At 29.0% G+C, this 17500-nt stretch overlaps 2 protein-coding genes across 2 annotated transcripts; both read left to right on the plus strand.

The window, feature by feature from the left end:
- The first annotated feature begins 8887 nt into the window (after nt 1-8887).
- LOC113863034 (NADH-quinone oxidoreductase subunit H 1-like) lies at nt 8888-9987 on the plus strand. The gene is made up of 3 exons (XM_027496451.1): nt 8888-9372; nt 9458-9787; nt 9866-9987. Exons 1-3 carry the CDS (start codon nt 8961-8963, stop codon nt 9985-9987), a joined length of 864 nt encoding a protein of 287 aa, XP_027352252.1. The 5' UTR covers nt 8888-8960.
- A 443-nt stretch (nt 9988-10430) lies between these two features.
- LOC113859934 (NAD(P)H-quinone oxidoreductase subunit 6, chloroplastic-like) lies at nt 10431-11397 on the plus strand. The gene is made up of 2 exons (XM_027492616.1): nt 10431-10957; nt 11073-11397. The coding sequence occupies exons 1-2, from the start codon at nt 10431-10433 to the stop codon at nt 11386-11388; spliced, it is 843 nt and encodes a 280-aa protein (XP_027348417.1). The 3' UTR covers nt 11389-11397.
- The last annotated feature ends 6103 nt before the right edge of the window (nt 11398-17500 follow it).

Genomic DNA, 17500 nt, shown 5'->3' on the forward strand with positions numbered 1-17500 from the left:
TCGGCAATAATCACAAAAAGTTTTTGAATTATGGATACAAGAATCCAAATTCAATACGTAATTTTAGTATTCAAAGAATATTCTTTAAGAATCTTATTTTTCAGTTATTAAACCCTTTCTTTTTACCAAGTTCAATATTGATAAGATTAGTTAACATTTATTTGTTTCGATGCAACAATAAAATATTATTTGTGACAAGTAGTTTTGTTGGTTGGTTAATTGGTCACATTTTATTGATCAAATGGATTGAATTGATATTAGTCTGGGTACAGCAAAATAATTCAATTCAATCTAATGTATCTATTCGATCAAATAGATACATTATGTCAGAATTTCGAAATTCTATGTCCAAAATCTTTCTTGTTTTCTTATTTATTACCTTTTTATATTATTTAGGAAGAATACCCCCTCCTTTTTTTTCTAAGAAACTTTTAGAAATTCAAGAAAGAAATGAAATTGAAAAAAAAAAAATGTATGTCGAAAGAAATTTGCAAACGGCACGAACTAGACAAAAACAAAAAAGATCCACCAAAAATGATCTTTTTCCTTATATTTTATCTAAAAAAGAGAAGAATTTGTACAACATCAACAAGGAGAAAAATAGCTTCGGATTTCCTCAAAAATTTCTTATAAACATTCTTTTCAATTATAAACGATGGAATCGTCCATTTCGATATATAAAAAACGATCGATTTGAAAATGTCGTAAGAAATGAAATTTCAGAATTTTTTTTTCATACATGTCAAAGTGATGGAAAAAAAAGAATTTCTTTTTCGTATCCAAAAAATTTATCGACTTTTCAAAAAATGCTGGAAACAAAAATGGATTCCTTCACAAGAGAAAAAATTTCCTATAAAGAATTGTCGAATTTTTGGAGCTATACTAATGAAGAAAAAAGAAAGAAACTAACTAATGAATTTCTAAATAGGGCAAAAGTTCTAGATAAGGAATTTTATCCTATGGATATATTTGAAAACCGAATTAGATTGTGTAATGATGAAACAAAAATAAAATACTTAATTAAAATATATGATCCTTTGCTGAACGGACCCTTTCGTGGACGAATCCAAAATTCTTTTTTACCCTCAATCAAAAATGAAAAAACTTACAAAAAAAATGACATTTTGATAAATAAGATTCATAGTATACTTCTTTCTAATAAGAATAGTAATAATAATAGTATTTATTCAGAATTTGAACAGAAAATTCATATATTTGATAGAAAATTATTAGTAACTGAATTCTCTTTTTTTTTTTTTCTAATTAATCAATTTTCTAAAAAATCAGTATCAAGCTTGAATTTTAAAATAGTTTATTATTTATTTCCAGAACATGAACAAGAAAAATTGGATTCCGAAGAAAATAAAAAAATCCAATTTTTCTTTGATGCAATTAGAACTGATCTGAACAATAAAACACTAGTAAATATAAATAGAAAAAAATGTATTGGAATAAACGAAATCAGTAAAAAAGTTCCCCTATGGTCATACAAATTTATCGACGAATTAAAACAACTGGGGGGGAAAAATGAAGCAGAAAATTTTCAGATTCGTTCTAGAAAAGCCAAACGTGTAGTGGTTTTTACTAAAAATTTACAGAAACAGAATAAGGGTACCCATAATGATACTGGAAATACTGAGAATACTAAAAAAAACGAATTGGCTTTACTACGTTATTCACAACAACCGGATTTTCGGCGAGACATAATCAAAGGATCCATACGTGCTCAAAGGCGTAAAACAGTTACTTGGAAATTTTTTCAAAGAACTGTGCATTCCCCCCTTTTTTTGGACAAATTTGAGAAACGCTTGTTCTTTTTTTTTGATAGTTTCGAGTCAATGAAAATCTTTTTTCTGTTCCAAAATTGGATTCGAAAAAAGACAAAATTTCCAATTTTGGATTATACAGAGGAAAAGGCAAAAGAAAGTGAGAAAAAAGAGGAGGACGACAAAAAAAAAATAAACGAAAATGCGGAAAAAAAACGTATAGAAATAGCAGAAGCCTGGGATAACTTTATATTTGCTCAAGGAATAAGAGGTTTTTTATTAATAACCCAATCGATTCTTCGAAAATATATTAAATTACCCTCATTGATAATAACTAAAAATATCGTTCGTATACTACTTTTTCAATTTCCCGAATGGTCAGAAGATTATAGGGATTGGAAGAGAGAAATGTATATTAAATGTACCTATAATGGCGTTCAATTATCTGAAACAGAATTTCCCCAAAAATGGCTAACAGACGGTATTCAGATAAAGATCTTATTTCCTTTTCGTCTGAAACCTTGGCACAGATCTAAGTTACGATCCAATGAAAAGGAAAAAGATAGAATGAAAAAAAAAGTGAAAAAAAAGAACTTCTGTTTTTTAACAATTTGGGGAAGGGAAGTTGAATTGCCCTTTTCTGATTCTCAAAAAAATCGATTTTCTTTTTGTGATCCTATTTTTAAAGAACTCAAAAAAAAAAAGAAAAAATTGAAAAATTATTTTTTTCGAGTTCTAAAAGTTTTAAATGAAAGAACAAAATGGTTTCTAAATATCTCAAAAGATATTGCAAAATGGATCAGCAAAAGTATTCTATTTCTAAAAAAAAAAATAAAACAACTCTTCATTTTTAATTTTACAAATTTTCATTCTTTATTTTTATTATTTGTTAGACTCAAAAAAATAAATGAATTGAATGAAAACAAAAAAGATTCAACAATTTGTAAGAATAATCCAATTATTTTCGAATCAACCATTCCAATTCAATCTATAAATTGGGGAAATTGTTCATTGATAAAAAAAAAAATAAAAGACCTGAATGCTAAAACAAAAACTATTCTAAAACAAATAGAAAAAATGACAAAAGAAAAAAGGAAAGGGGGACTTCTAATTTCAGAGATAAATATTCATTCGAACAAAACAACTTATGATACTAAAAGATTAGAATTAGAAAAAAATATTTTGCAGATATTACAAATAAGAAATGTTCGATTAACTCGTAAATCACATTTTTTTTTTAAATTTTTCCTGAAAAGGATATACATAGATATCCTTCTATATATCATTAGTATTCCTAGGATCAATATACAACTTTTTCTGGAATCAAAAAAAAAAATGATAAATAGATCCATTTACAATAATGAAGTAAATACAGAAATAACTGATAAAACAAATCAAAGTATAATTCACTTTATTTCGATTATACACAATACTAGTAATACGAATTCACAGAATTCTTGTAACGTCTCCTTTTTGTCACAAGCATATGTATTTTTTAAATTATCACAAAACCAAGTAATCAACATTAACATAGATAAGTATAAGTTAAGATATGTTTTTCAATATCATGGAAGATTTTTTTTTCTTAAGAATGAAATAAAGGATTCTTTTTTTGGAGTACAAGGAATATTTCATTCCAAATTAAAACATAAGAACCCTCCCAATTCTGTAATGAATCAATGGACAAATTGGTTAAAGGGTCATTATCAATATGACTTATCTAAAAGCATATGGTCTAGATTAGTACCACAAAAATGGAGAAATAGAATCAATGAACATCGTGTGGCTCAAAATAAAGATTTAACCAACTGTGATTCTTATGAAAAAACCCGATTAATTCTTTACAAAGAAGAACAAATAGACGCATTAAAAAAAAAAAAAATGAAAAAACAATATAGATATGATCTTTTATCCTATAACTCTATTAATTATACGGAAAATAAAGACTCATATATTTATGGATATAGATCATCATTCCACGCAAATAAAAAGCAAGCGATTTCTTCTAATTACAACACGCATAAAAAAAAATTATTTGATATAATGAGTAATATCTCTATGAAGAATTATACAGCGGAAGATGCTATTATAGATATGGAAAAAAATCTGGATAGAAAGTATTTTGATTGGATGGGAATAAATGTAGAAATACTAAATCGTTCCATATCGAGTACGAAATTTTTTTTCGTTTCAGAATTTTTGATATTTTCTAATGCATATAAATATCAAAATAACCCGCGGATCATACCAATCAAATCACTTTTTTTCCATTTTAATATAAATATAAATCAAAATGTTAGTGAAAATCAAAATAACATTACTGAAAAGAAAAGAATAATAGATATTTTTAGACCATCGAAAAAAAAGAAATCTCCGGAATTCGAGTTAGAGACTCAAAATCGAGCAAAAACAGAATGCGCGGGTCGAGTAAATCTTGAATCATCTCCCTCAAACCAAAAAAAAGATATTGAAAAAAAATTTGCGGAATTGGACAGTAAAAAGGATGGTAAGGGTATAAAGAAAAAGAAAGACAAGAACAAGATGAAGGCTAAACTAAATTTCTTAACAAGAATTTTTTTTACTTTTCATTTGGACTGGAAGAATTTCTTAGGTAAAAGAATATTAAATAATGTCAAAGTATACTGTCTCCTGATTAGATTGAAAAATTTAAGAGAAATTGCTATAACCTCTATTCAAAGGGAAGAACTAGATCTAAAAATTATGCTGATTCAAAATCATAAGGATTTCACTTTTCCAGGCTTGAAGAAAAATGAAAATACAAAATTTATGAAAAACGAATTTTTTATTATCAAACCAGTTCGCCTGTCTAGAAAAAACAATAAACAATTTTTTATGTATCAAACCATGGGTATCTCATTAATTCGTAAGAGTAAGTACAAAATGAATCAAAAATACTCCGAAAAAAGTAATGTTGATAAGAAAAATTTTGAAAAATACATTACACGGACAAGAGATCCAAAAATAACAGAAAAAAAAAAAAAAAAAAATTATAATTTGCTTGTTCCTGAAAATATTTTATCCGCTAGACGTCGTAGAGAGTTGAGAATTGTAATTTGTTTAAATCCTAAGAATATAAATAGTATGCATAGAAACACAATATTTTACAATGAAAATAAAGGTAATAATTTTTTGACTCAAAAACGAAAAGATCTTGACAGAGATAAAAAAAAACTAATGAATTTCCAAATTTTTCTTTGGCCAAATTATAGATTAGAAGAATTAGCTTGTATAAATCGCTATTGGTTTAATACCCATAATGGAAGTCGTTTCAATATAGTAAGGCTACATATGTATCCGCGATTGAAAATTCGTTAATCGAAATTTGTCTTCTATTTACCATAATATATATCTGGTATATGAAGACAAATTGTTATATACATAACATAAATGGGAACACACATTGTGGCATTGATACTAATCTAATGATGTATCCATTAGATCGAAAAAAGAATCAACAAAATTGTCTTTTATTTTTCAAGCATACAATTTGTTATTTGGTGAATCCATAAATATGGTATCTTTTCTATCTATTTAGATTGGATTGATTAATAAGAAAGAATGAATTCAATCAGGAATTCCTAAGGAAATTCAGATTTATATACAAAAATGAGTATCATTACTATTACTGATCAATAAAAATATTTATCAAAAGCGAGGGGAAGAGGAAAGCTTTCATTTCATTTTTTTATGGTAAAAAATTCATTTATACCTGTTATTTCAGAAGAAAAAAAAGAAGAAAACCCGGGATCAGTTGAATTTCAAATATTCCATTTTACCAATAAGATACGAAGACTTACTTCGCATTTTGAATTGCACCGAAAAGACTATTTATCTCAAAGGGGTTTACGTAAAATTCTGGGAAAACGGCAACGATTACTGTCTTATTTGTCAAAAAAAAGTAGAATACGTTATAAAAAATTAATAAATCAGTTTGATATTCGGGAGTCACAAATTCGTTAATTTGAAGAGTCATTTTCAATTATTCGATTTATTAGATCTTGAATTTTGATGAATTTTTTTTTTTTTTTAAAGCGATTCATTCTTCTATGAATCGAGGAAAAAAATCTATGAATATCCCAGCTACAAGAAAGGACCTCATGATAGTAAATATGGGACCTCACCACCCATCAATGCATGGTGTTCTTCGACTTATTGTTACTCTGGATGGTGAGGATGTTATTGATTGTGAACCAATATTGGGTTATTTACACAGAGGGATGGAAAAAATTGCAGAAAACCGAACAATTATACAATATCTCCCTTATGTAACACGTTGGGATTATTTAGCTACTATGTTCACAGAAGCAATAACTGTAAACGGACCAGAACAGTTGGGAAATATTCAAGTACCTAAAAGAGCTAGCTATATCCGAGTAATTATGTTAGAGTTGAGTCGTATAGCTTCTCATCTACTGTGGCTGGGACCTTTTATGGCAGATATTGGTGCACAAACCCCTTTCTTCTATATTTTCCGAGAAAGAGAATTAATATATGATCTATTCGAAGCTGCGACAGGTATGAGAATGATGCATAATTTTTTTCGTATCGGAGGGGTAGCGGCTGATTTACCTCATGGTTGGATAGATAAATGTTTTGAATTCTGCGATTATTTTTTAACAAAGGTTGTTGAATATCAAAGACTTATTATGCGAAATCCTATTTTTTTAGAACGGGTTGAGGGAGTAGGCGTTGTTGATGGAGAGGAAGTAATAAATTGGGGTTTATCAGGACCAATGCTTCGGGCTTCCGGAATACAATGGGATCTACGTAAAGTTGATAATTATGAGTGTTATGAGGAATTTGATTGGGAAGTTCAATGGCAAAAAGAAGGAGATTCGTTAGCTCGTTATTTAGTTCGAATTGGTGAAATGACGGAATCTATAAAAATTATTCAACAGGCTTTGGAAGGAATTCCCGGCGGACCATATGAAAATTTAGAAATTCGCTGCTTAGATAAAGAAACAGAGCCAGAATGGAATGATTTTGAATATCGATTTATTAGTAAAAAAGCGTCTCCGACTTTTGAATTGCCGAAACAAGAACTTTATGTAAGAGTTGAGGCTCCTAAGGGAGAATTAGGAATTTTTCTAATAGGTGATCAAAATGGTTTTCCTTGGAGATGGAAAATTCGTCCACCGGGTTTTATCAATTTGCAAATTCTTCCTCAATTAGTTAAAACAATGAAATTGGCCGATATTATGACAATACTAGGTAGCATAGATATCATTATGGGAGAGGTTGATCGTTGAAATGATAATTGATACAACAGAAATACAAGATATCCATTTTTTTTTCAGATTGGAATCTTTTAAAGAGGTATATGGAATTCTATGGGTATTTGCCCCTATTTTTATTCTTGTATTAGGAATCACAATAAGTGTACTAGCAATTGTATGGTTAGAAAGAGAAATATCCGCAGGGATACAACAGCGTATTGGACCTGAATATGCTGGTCCTTTTGGAGTTCTTCAAGCTCTAGCAGACGGAACAAAACTACTTTTCAAGGAGAATCTTATTCCATCTAGAGGAGATATTAATTTATTCAGTATCGGACCATTCATATCAGTCATATCAATTATAATAAGCTATTCAGTAATTCCTTTTAATTATAACTTTGTTTTATCTGACCTCAATATCGGTGTTTTTTTATGGATTGCTATTTCAAGTATTGCTCCCATTGGACTTCTTATGTCAGGATATGGGTCAAATAATAAATATTCCTTTTTGGGTGGTCTACGAGCTGCTGCTCAATCGATTAGTTATGAAATACCATTAACTCTATGTGTGTTATCAATATCTCTACGTGCGATTCGTTGAGACAGAAGCTTTTCGATACTATTGCTATACTCCCCCCTTTCTTTATAGTGCTTTCTAGTAAAGAAGGATAATAAATTGAATATATATCCTTATCATTATTCTTTTTCGAAATTCGGATTGAAGAATTTAATCAGATAGTTATATGAGTGAAATAAAACAGCTTCTATTGAATAGAATTTATTAATTCTATATATATACTATATTACTTATAGTTATATATTACTTATAGTTAATAGATAGTATGAGGAGTTAAAATTGCAGTCAAAATATTGAGTCTCATTTTCCATGTATAAGAATTAAGTGAAAAAAAAAATTCTATTCTATTTCTTCAGTAGAAGAGGTCATTTACCCCCAAGGTTGGTTGATTAGTCATCCTGTCTTGAAGCGGGCACAAAAGAAAAACCAACCTTTTTTTTGAGTTTTCACTATCATTTGTATGAATTATCATACATGTATTAACATAACTAAAGGGGTTTAATAAAAAAATGAATGGATGGGTAGAAACACCAAAATACACAAAGGATTAGTAACGCAAATTTTTTTAAATATCCAAAAGAGCATTTATACATAATAGAAAAAGAATACTAATTGGGGCTTTAAGTTGGTAGAAAAAATCAGGCAGTACTCCCTACAATTCCGATCCAGAGTATGCTCCCATCCACTGATTAAATAAATGACTATCAGGAACGAAATAATCCTTTACTTTTGTTTTCATTAATTCACTTTTTTTTTTGAGTCCCTTTTTAGTTGCACAAAAAAAGGCTAGGAGCGAAAGAAAAAGTGATACCCTTTTTCTTTTTTTTTCTTACATCTATATTCTAGGAAGATGGAATTCATGTCATAATTCAGAAAACGAATGTATAATTCTTTTTTGTAATCGAAAATGATGGAGAAGTTATTGAGAATTCTATAAAGAGTATTTTATTGAAGAATTCAGTTATTACTCAACAAATTCCAATTTTTTTTTAAAGGGATAAGATCAATTCAGAAGTACTTTTTGTATCTTTTATTTATTCAAATAAAATTTGAAATGTATTTTTCTTTATTATTAATTTTTTCATTAAATAAAACAAAACAGACAGAATTCAATTGGTCTAATTCAGAACCGTCCGATAAAATCGAATCTTATCCATTTTATAAATATATCAAGAGATAAATAATCGGTCTGGTCCTTAGATTTATTGAAGGCTTAAAAGGAGCCGTATGAGGTGAAAAATCTCATGTACGGTTCTGTAATAGAGATGGGAACAGTAATGTTATCACCGACTAGGATTATCTAACAGCTTAAGTACAGTTGATATAGTTGAAGCGCAATCCAAATATGGTTTTTGGGGATGGAATTTGTGGCGTCAACCTATGGGTTTCATCGTTTTTCTAATTTCTTCTTTAGCAGAATGTGAAAGATTACCTTTTGATTTACCAGAAGCGGAAGAAGAATTAATAGCGGGTTATCAAACCGAATATTCGGGTATCAAATTTGGCTTATTTTACATTGCTTCCTATTTAAACCTATTAATTTCTTCCTTGTTTGTAACAGTTCTTTACTTTGGTGGTCCGAATATCTCTATTCCGTACATATTTGTTTCTGAATTTTTTGAAATAAATAAAGCATATGGAGTTTTTGTAACAACAATTGGTATCTTTATTACACTAGCTAAAACTTATTTGTTCTTATTCGTTTCTATCACAACAAGATGGACTTTACCTAGGCTAAGAATAGATCAATTATTAAATTTTGGATGGAAGTTTCTTTTACCCATTTCTCTCGGTAATCTATTATTAACAACTTCGTCTCAATTGTTTTCACTATAAAAAACGGACCTTCTATATTCATAACTTGTCTCAAACAAGAGAAAGAAAAAAAACAAAAATAATCAGAGATATTCACGATATGTTCCTTATGATAACTGGATTTATGAATTATGGTCAACAAACAGTCCGAGCTGCAAGGTACATTGGTCAAAGTTTCACGATTACCTTATCTCACGCAAATCGTTTACCTGTAACTATTCAATATCCTTATGAAAAAATAATCACATCGGAACGTTTCCGTGGTCGAATACATTTCGAATTTGATAAATGCATTGCTTGTGAAGTATGTGTTCGTGTATGTCCCATAGATCTACCCGTTGTTGATTGGAAACTGGAAACTGATATTCGAAAGAAACGATTGCTTAATTACAGTATTGATTTCGGAATCTGTATATTTTGTGGTAACTGTATTGAGTATTGTCCAACAAATTGTTTATCAATGACTGAAGAATATGAACTTTCGACTTATGATCGTCACGAATTGAATTATAATCAAATTGCTTTGGGCCGTTTACCAGTGTCAGTAATTGATGATTATACAATTCGAACAATTCAAATAAAATTAAGTTAATTATAATATAATTATAAAATCTTTTTCTAAAAATAAAGATTATATAAATCAAATCATATTCGATATATTTCTATATATAAATATATGTATTTGAATAATATATATGAATAATATAAATTTGGATAATAAGAAAAATGTTATTAAAAAAAAAGAATAAATCTTAGAGGTAGATATTTTTATATTAGATATTCTATTAGTAGAAATATTCGATACATATATTATATATATACTTTAGTTTTCGTATAGTTTCAAACTACTCTTTCATAGAAAGAATGGAATGACATTGATCCTATAACTGTACCTATAGCAATTCACACTTATTATCTTAGGATTTGATTGAATTCAATGCGGAGAGAAATTTAGTATTTAGTATATAATTTTTTTCCTGGTCATATCAATAAAGTCATGAAATTTCGATTTATTTATCTCTTATTTTACATATAATGGATTTGCCTGAACCGATACATGATTTTCTTTTAGTCTTTCTGGGATCGGGTCTTATATTAGGAAGTCTAGGAGTAATATTACTTACCAACCCAATTTTTTCTGCTTTTTCGTTGGGACTGGTTCTTGTTTGTATATCTTTAGTCTATATTTTATCAAACTCCCATTTTGTAGCTGCATCGCAGCTACTTATTTACGTGGGCGCTATAAATGTTTTAATCATATTTGCTGTAATGTTCATGAATAGGTCAGAATATTACCAAGATTTTCGTCTTTGGACCATTGGGGATGGAATTACTTTGATGGTTTGTACAAGTATTTTTGTTTCACTAATAACTACTATTCCAGATACATCATGGTACGGGATTATTTGGACTGTGAGACCAAATCAGATTATAGAACAAGATTTTATAAGTACTAGTCAACAAATTGGAATTCATTTATCAACAGATTTTTTTCTTCCATTTGAACTCATTTCCATAATTCTTTTAGCTGCTTTGATAGGTGCAATTGTTGTGGCTCGCCAATAAGAACTTATTCTAACTAATAATCTAAATCTGAATTCTATTTTGTTTAATTTTCTCCCAGTTATTTCCGTTGAATTCTTGTTCATATTGATGAAATGAATCAAAATTGGTAAGGAGTTGGTCAATGATGTTCGAGCATGTACTTATTTTGAGTGCCTATTTATTTTCTATGGGTATCTATGGATTAATCACGAGTCGAAATATGGTTAGAGCCCTTATGTGTCTTGAACTTATACTGAATGCAGTTAATATAAATTTCGTAACCTTTTCTGATTTTTTTGATAGTCGCCAATTAAAAGGAAATATTTTTTCAATTTTTGTTATAGCTGTTGCAGCCGCTGAAGCAGCTATCGGACCTGCTATTGTTTCCTCAATTTATCGTAACAAAAAATCAACCCGTATGAATCAATTGAATTTGTTGAATAAATAGTATTGATTATAATAAATCATAAAAAGTAGAATTTAGAATGAATAGTGTAATATTTATCAATTCAAATTAGCATGTATGATACGCAACTTAGAATCATGTTTGTGAAAATAAATAAAAGAAATCAAAGTATTTTGGTCCTATTCTCTTCTTATGAATTGATCTATAAGTCTATTTTTATTAGCAAAATTCTGATAAATCATTGATTCATCTGGTGTCTAAATATAGAATTCATTTACGAGTTTACTAGATCGAAAATTTTCAATTTTTGATGTTCAAAGATTTCTATAGATTCAATGTCACATTCAGTAAAGATTTATGATACATGTATAGGATGTACTCAATGTGTTCGAGCCTGCCCCACAGATGTATTAGAAATGATACCTTGGGACGGATGTAAAGCTAAGCAAATTGCTTCTGCCCCAAGAACAGAGGACTGTGTTGGTTGTAAGAGGTGTGAATCCGCCTGTCCGACGGATTTCTTAAGTGTTCGAGTTTATTTATGGCATGAGACAACTCGAAGCATGGGTCTAGCTTATTGATACGTTTCAAAAAACACCACACAAATACGTTTTTTTTTACTGACAAAAACCCGCGCTCAAAATAGAAAAAAAATTGCTTTTCTATTTTGAGCGCGGGTTTTTCTGGTCTAAGTATATCTTATTTTTATCACGAATTATTTTCCTTGGTTAACAATAATTGTAGTTTTGCCAATAGCTGGAGGTTCCTTAATTTTCTTATTTCCTCATAAAGGAAATAAGGTGATTAGGTGGTATACTATTTGTATATGCTTAATGGATCTCCTTCTAACAACCTATGCATTTTGTTATCATTTAGAATTGGATGATCCACTAATTCAATTGACAGAGAATTATAAATGGATCCATTTTTTTGACTTTTACTGGAGATTCGGAATAGATGGACTCTCTTTAGGACCCATTTTATTGACAGGATTTATCACCACTTTAGCTACGTTAGCAGCTCAGCCGGTTACTCGAGAATCACCATTTTTTTATTTCCTGATGTTAGCAATGTATAGTGGTCAAATAGGATCATTTTCTTCTCGAGACATTTTACTTTTTTTCATCATGTGGGAATTAGAATTAATTCCCGTTTATCTACTTTTATCTATGTGGGGGGGTAAGAAACGTTTGTATTCAGCTACAAAGTTTATTTTGTACACTGCAGGAAGTTCCATTTTTTTATTAATGGGAATTCTGGCTATGGGTTTATATGGTTCTAATGAACCAACATTAAATTTTGAATCATTAACTAATCAATCGTATCCCATGGCGCTGGAAATAATTTTCTATATGGGATTTTTTATTGCTTTTACTGTCAAATCGCCAATTATACCTTTCCATACATGGTTACCAGACACCCACGGGGAGGCACATTACAGCACTTGTATGCTTTTAGCCGGAATCTTATTAAAAATGGGAGCATATGGATTGGTTCGAATTAATATGGAATTATTATCCCGCGCTCATTCTATATTTTGCCCCTGGTTAATGCTATTAGGTTCAATTCAAATAATCTATGCAGCTTCAACATCTCTTGGTCAACGTAATTTAAAAAAAAGAATAGCTTATTCCTCAGTATCTCATATGGGTTTCTTAATTATAGGAATTAGTTCTATAAGCGATACGGGACTTAATGGCGCTATTTTACAAATAATCTCTCATGGATTTATTGGCGCTGCGCTTTTTTTCTTGGCGGGAACTAGTTATGATAGACTACGTCTTCTTTATCTCGACGAAATGGGCGGAATGGCTATCCCAATGCCAAAAATATTCACCATTTTCACTATTTTATCGATGGCTTCTCTTGCATTGCCGGGCATGAGCGGTTTTGTTGCAGAATTGATAGTTTTTTTTGGAATAATTACCAGCCAAAAATATCTTTTAATTACAAAAATACTAATCACTTTTGTAACAGCAATTGGAATGATATTAACTCCCATTTATTTATTATCTATCTTACGGCAGATGTTCTATGGATACAAGCTTTTTAATACACCAAACTCTTATTTTTTTGATTCTGGGCCACGAGAATTATTTATTTCAATTTCGATCCTTATACCCGTACTATGTATTGGTATTTATCCGGATTTCATTTTCTCATTCTCGGCTAACAAAGTTGAAGCTATTCTATCCAATTTTTTATAGATAGTTTTCGTGAATATGAATAAATGAAAAAAAAAAAAGAAAAAATAGTAAAAAATCTTATGTACAATAAACAAAATATTTTTTTCTTGTATTAACTTACAAAAAAATGAATTTAAGTTGTAATTGAATATGCTTGTTGTTTGTGAGAACCCCTTGAATCACTACTACATTACTTGATTTAAAGGGTTCTCGATGATTTATGGGAAGTTTGCTTCATATATATATATTCTTTCTTATATATAATATAATGAATGGTTTCCATATTTATATTTGTGAAGTTTTTTTTCACTCACTTTAATTCAATTAGATGTAAATGAACCATAACTATGTAGTCCTATTCCTAATAGATTTATTCCTAAATAACATACCCAAATTATAAAAAAGCCCATAGAGGCCACTATTGAAGAATTTAAATTTTCTACTTTTTTCTTTTTTCTAGTATGTAAATAAATTGCGAATATAGTCCAAGTAATAAAAGCCCAAGTTTCCTTTGGATCCCAATTCCAATATGACCCCCATGTCTCATTAGCCCATACTGCTCCTGAAATAATACCTATTGTTAAAAGGATAAAACCTAGACTAATAATACGGTAACCCCAACGATCTAATTGTTGAATAAATTGAGACCTGTAATAATTTCTAGAAGAAGAAAAAGAAGTTTTTTGTAAAACATTATTTCTTTCATTCATATTCATGTATTTGATTTCAGCAAACGAAAATGATTCATTTAAAAAATACAAATTATTGCTTTTACCAATAATTTGTATGAGTTCTCGAAATGAAATGACTAAAATAGCTACTGATAATAATGATCCACATAAAAGAGTTGCATAACCCAATATCATCATACTTACATGCATAATTAACCAATGGGATTGTAGAGCAGGTACTAATAGTACGGATTTTTGCATTTCGGTTAAAAGACCTGAAGTAGCAAAGCCTTGGGTAAAAATAACACTTGGTGCGATTATTGTATTTAAATAGTTGTTTTTATGCTTTTTGAAGCATGGAACCATATAAAAAATGGAAAAATTCCATGAAAGAAAGATTAATGATTCATATAAATCACTAAATGGTAAATGGCCCGAAAAAACCCAACGAGTAACTAACAATCCTGTTATACAGAAAAAAGTTATTATCATGCCTTTTTTGGACGAATCATATAATCCTAGGATTTCATTGACCGATAAAGTTATCAAATGAATTGAAATTACAATTGATACAACCGAAAACGATATATGAATTAATATATGCTCTAAAGTTGAAAATATCATATAGAATAAATAAAAATCAGAATACTAGGAATAGAAATAGGAATTGAGTTCATTATAGGACTTATTCTTTTGGAGGATAAGATATCATGCCGCTACTCGGACTTGAACCGAGATGCTCTAGCACTGCTTCCTAAGAGCAGCGTGTCTACCAATTTCACCATAGCGGCTTACTCGAAATCATAATAACCAATTTTTAGTCAATTGTCAAGATTCAAATAAAGAATCAATTAAAGTGTAATATTTGTTTACTAAACATTAACGAATTAAAAGAAGTCTATTAGAGAATCTATTAGAATTTTCGAAATTCTATATCTATATATATATTATTATTCTATATTCTTATTCTAAATATATTACATTTTTTCTTATTCTAAATATATTACATTTTAGAAAATTTTAGAAAGGAATAGAAAAATAAAATTAAGAATATAGAATAAATAAAAAAATGGTGAAATTTTTCATCAAAAATGGAACACTACATTCAAAGTATTTTTTTATTTAGAATATCGTTATACATATCCTAAATTTGTAGAATACTAATTTAGATATGAAAAACGAATTTAGATATTCCAATTATATTAGTATTTTAATATTCAAAAATGTTATTTGAATAAAGTTAATTCAGATTATTCTGACGTTTGTATTTGTTACAAAAAAAACTTTTTGAATTCCCCGTAAAAATAGATTGTGCTAATGAAAAAGCTTTTAATGTTGTCCAATATCCCCTCTTTTTCCAAAAATTTTTTCGAATGATTTTTTTTGATATAGAAGTGCGCTTTTTTGGAACTGCCATCGAGTTAGTATAGTTTTTCATTGTTATAGTTCGATGTGAAAGACATTTTTTTCTGTAAATGAAAAGGAATTCTTCTTTAATTACCCATATATCTTATGTATCTTAATGCTCCCTTTTTGCTTCCTATCTCTAAAGTAAAACATTGAATATTATAACTCTTTTTCCAGACATGAATATCTTTTTATTGTAATGGAAAATACTCAATTAGTTCAAAAATGAACTAATGCTTAAAAAAAAAAGAATTATTGAGTAATGTCGTAGGAATTGTAATTTTTTAATGAATATCAAAATAAACGAATCTTCGTAGTTTTAGTGTAATTCATTATTTATCCTCACTCTATACTTTTGTATAATTGTAAAAAAAAAAATAGAAATTCACATTTTTATTTTTACATATTTCCTTTTTATTATTTTATTAAAATTACATTCATTATTTATTATAGTAATAGTAATAAATATGAGAAAAAAAAAAGAAACTCTTTTTTTTTTTTTACTAGGAATAGGAATTTGGTTATTGGTCCATTTTCAGTTTGTACTTAGTAATATTCGAATGGAACAAAGATTCAGAACAATTAATGTAATTCTATTTCTAGATTCACTTCTTTTATTAACCGACCCTTTTCTTTACAAAAGAGATGAAACAAAACTGACGAATAAGAAACAAAATTCATTAAGAATCCAATCCATTTGTTTTGTTTTTGTATGGAATATACACATCAATCTTCATGGATCATACCTTTCATTCCATTTCCAGTTCCTATGTTAATAGGAGTGGGATTTCTACTTTTTCCGACGGCAACAAAAAATCTTCGCCGTATATGGGCTTTTCCTAGTATTTTTTTATTAACTATAGTTATGATTTTTTCGATTGATCTGTCTATTTATCAAATCAATAAGGGTTCCATCTATCAATATGTATGGTCTTGGACCATAAATAATGATCTTTCTTTAGAGTTTGGATACTTGATCGATTCACTTACTTCTATTATGTCAATTTTAATTACTACTGTTGGCATTCTGGTTCTTATTTATAGTGATAATTATATGTCTCATGATCAAGGATATTTGAGATTTTTTGCTTATATTACTTTTTTTAATATTTCAATGTTGGGTTTAGTTACTAGCTCGAATTTGATACAAATTTATATTTTTTGGGAATTGGTTGGAATGTGTTCTTATTTATTAATAGGTTTTTGGTTCACACGTCCTATTGCAGCAAATGCTTGTCAAAAAGCATTTGTAACGAATCGTATAGGAGATTTTGGTTTATTATTAGGAATTTTAGGTTTTTATTGGATAACGGGTAGTTTAGAATTTCGGGATTTGTTTCAAATAGTCAGTAATTTGATTTATAAAAATGAAGTTAATATTTTTTTTCTTACTTTATCCGCCCTCTTGTTATTTTGTGGCTCAGTTGCTAAATCTGCCCAATTTCCCCTTCATGTATGGTTACCAGATGCTATGGAAGGACCTACTCCCATTTCCGCTCTTATACATGCTGCTACTATGGTAGCGGCGGGAATTTTTCTTGTAGCTCGACTTCTTCCTCTTTTCATAGTTCTACCTTACATAATGAATGGAATAGCTTTTATAGGTATAATAACAGTAGTCTTAGGAGCTACTTTAGCTATTGCTCAAAAAGATATTAAGAAAGATTTGGCCTATTCCACAATGTCTCAATTGGGTTATATGATATTAGCTCTAGGTATGGGATCTTATCGAGCCGCTTTATTTCATTTGATTACTCATGCTTATTCAAAAGCATTGTTATTTTTAGGATCTGGATCCATTATTCATTCAATGGAAGCTATTGTTGGATATTCTCCAGCTAAAAGTCAAAATATGGTTCTTATGGGTGGTTTAACAAAACATGTGCCAAT

This window comes from Abrus precatorius, unplaced genomic scaffold, assembly GCF_003935025.1.
Source record: "Abrus precatorius isolate BTA unplaced genomic scaffold, Abrus_2018 Scaffold0, whole genome shotgun sequence".
Lineage (NCBI taxonomy): Eukaryota > Viridiplantae > Streptophyta > Magnoliopsida > Fabales > Fabaceae > Abrus > Abrus precatorius.

Coding starts and splice junctions, on each gene's coding strand:
- LOC113863034 (XM_027496451.1), top strand. CDS start 8,961: ATGGGTTTCATCGTTTTTCTAATTTCTTCTTTAGCAGAATGTGAAAGA. Junction 9,373..9,457: donor TCTTTTACCCATTTCTCTCG/GTAATCTATTAT, acceptor CTCAAACAAGAG/AAAGAAAAAAAACAAAAATA. Junction 9,788..9,865: donor GAAACGATTGCTTAATTACA/GTATTGATTTCG, acceptor CAATGACTGAAG/AATATGAACTTTCGACTTAT.
- LOC113859934 (XM_027492616.1), top strand. CDS start 10,431: ATGGATTTGCCTGAACCGATACATGATTTTCTTTTAGTCTTTCTGGGA. Junction 10,958..11,072: donor GCAATTGTTGTGGCTCGCCA/ATAAGAACTTAT, acceptor AAAATTGGTAAG/GAGTTGGTCAATGATGTTCG.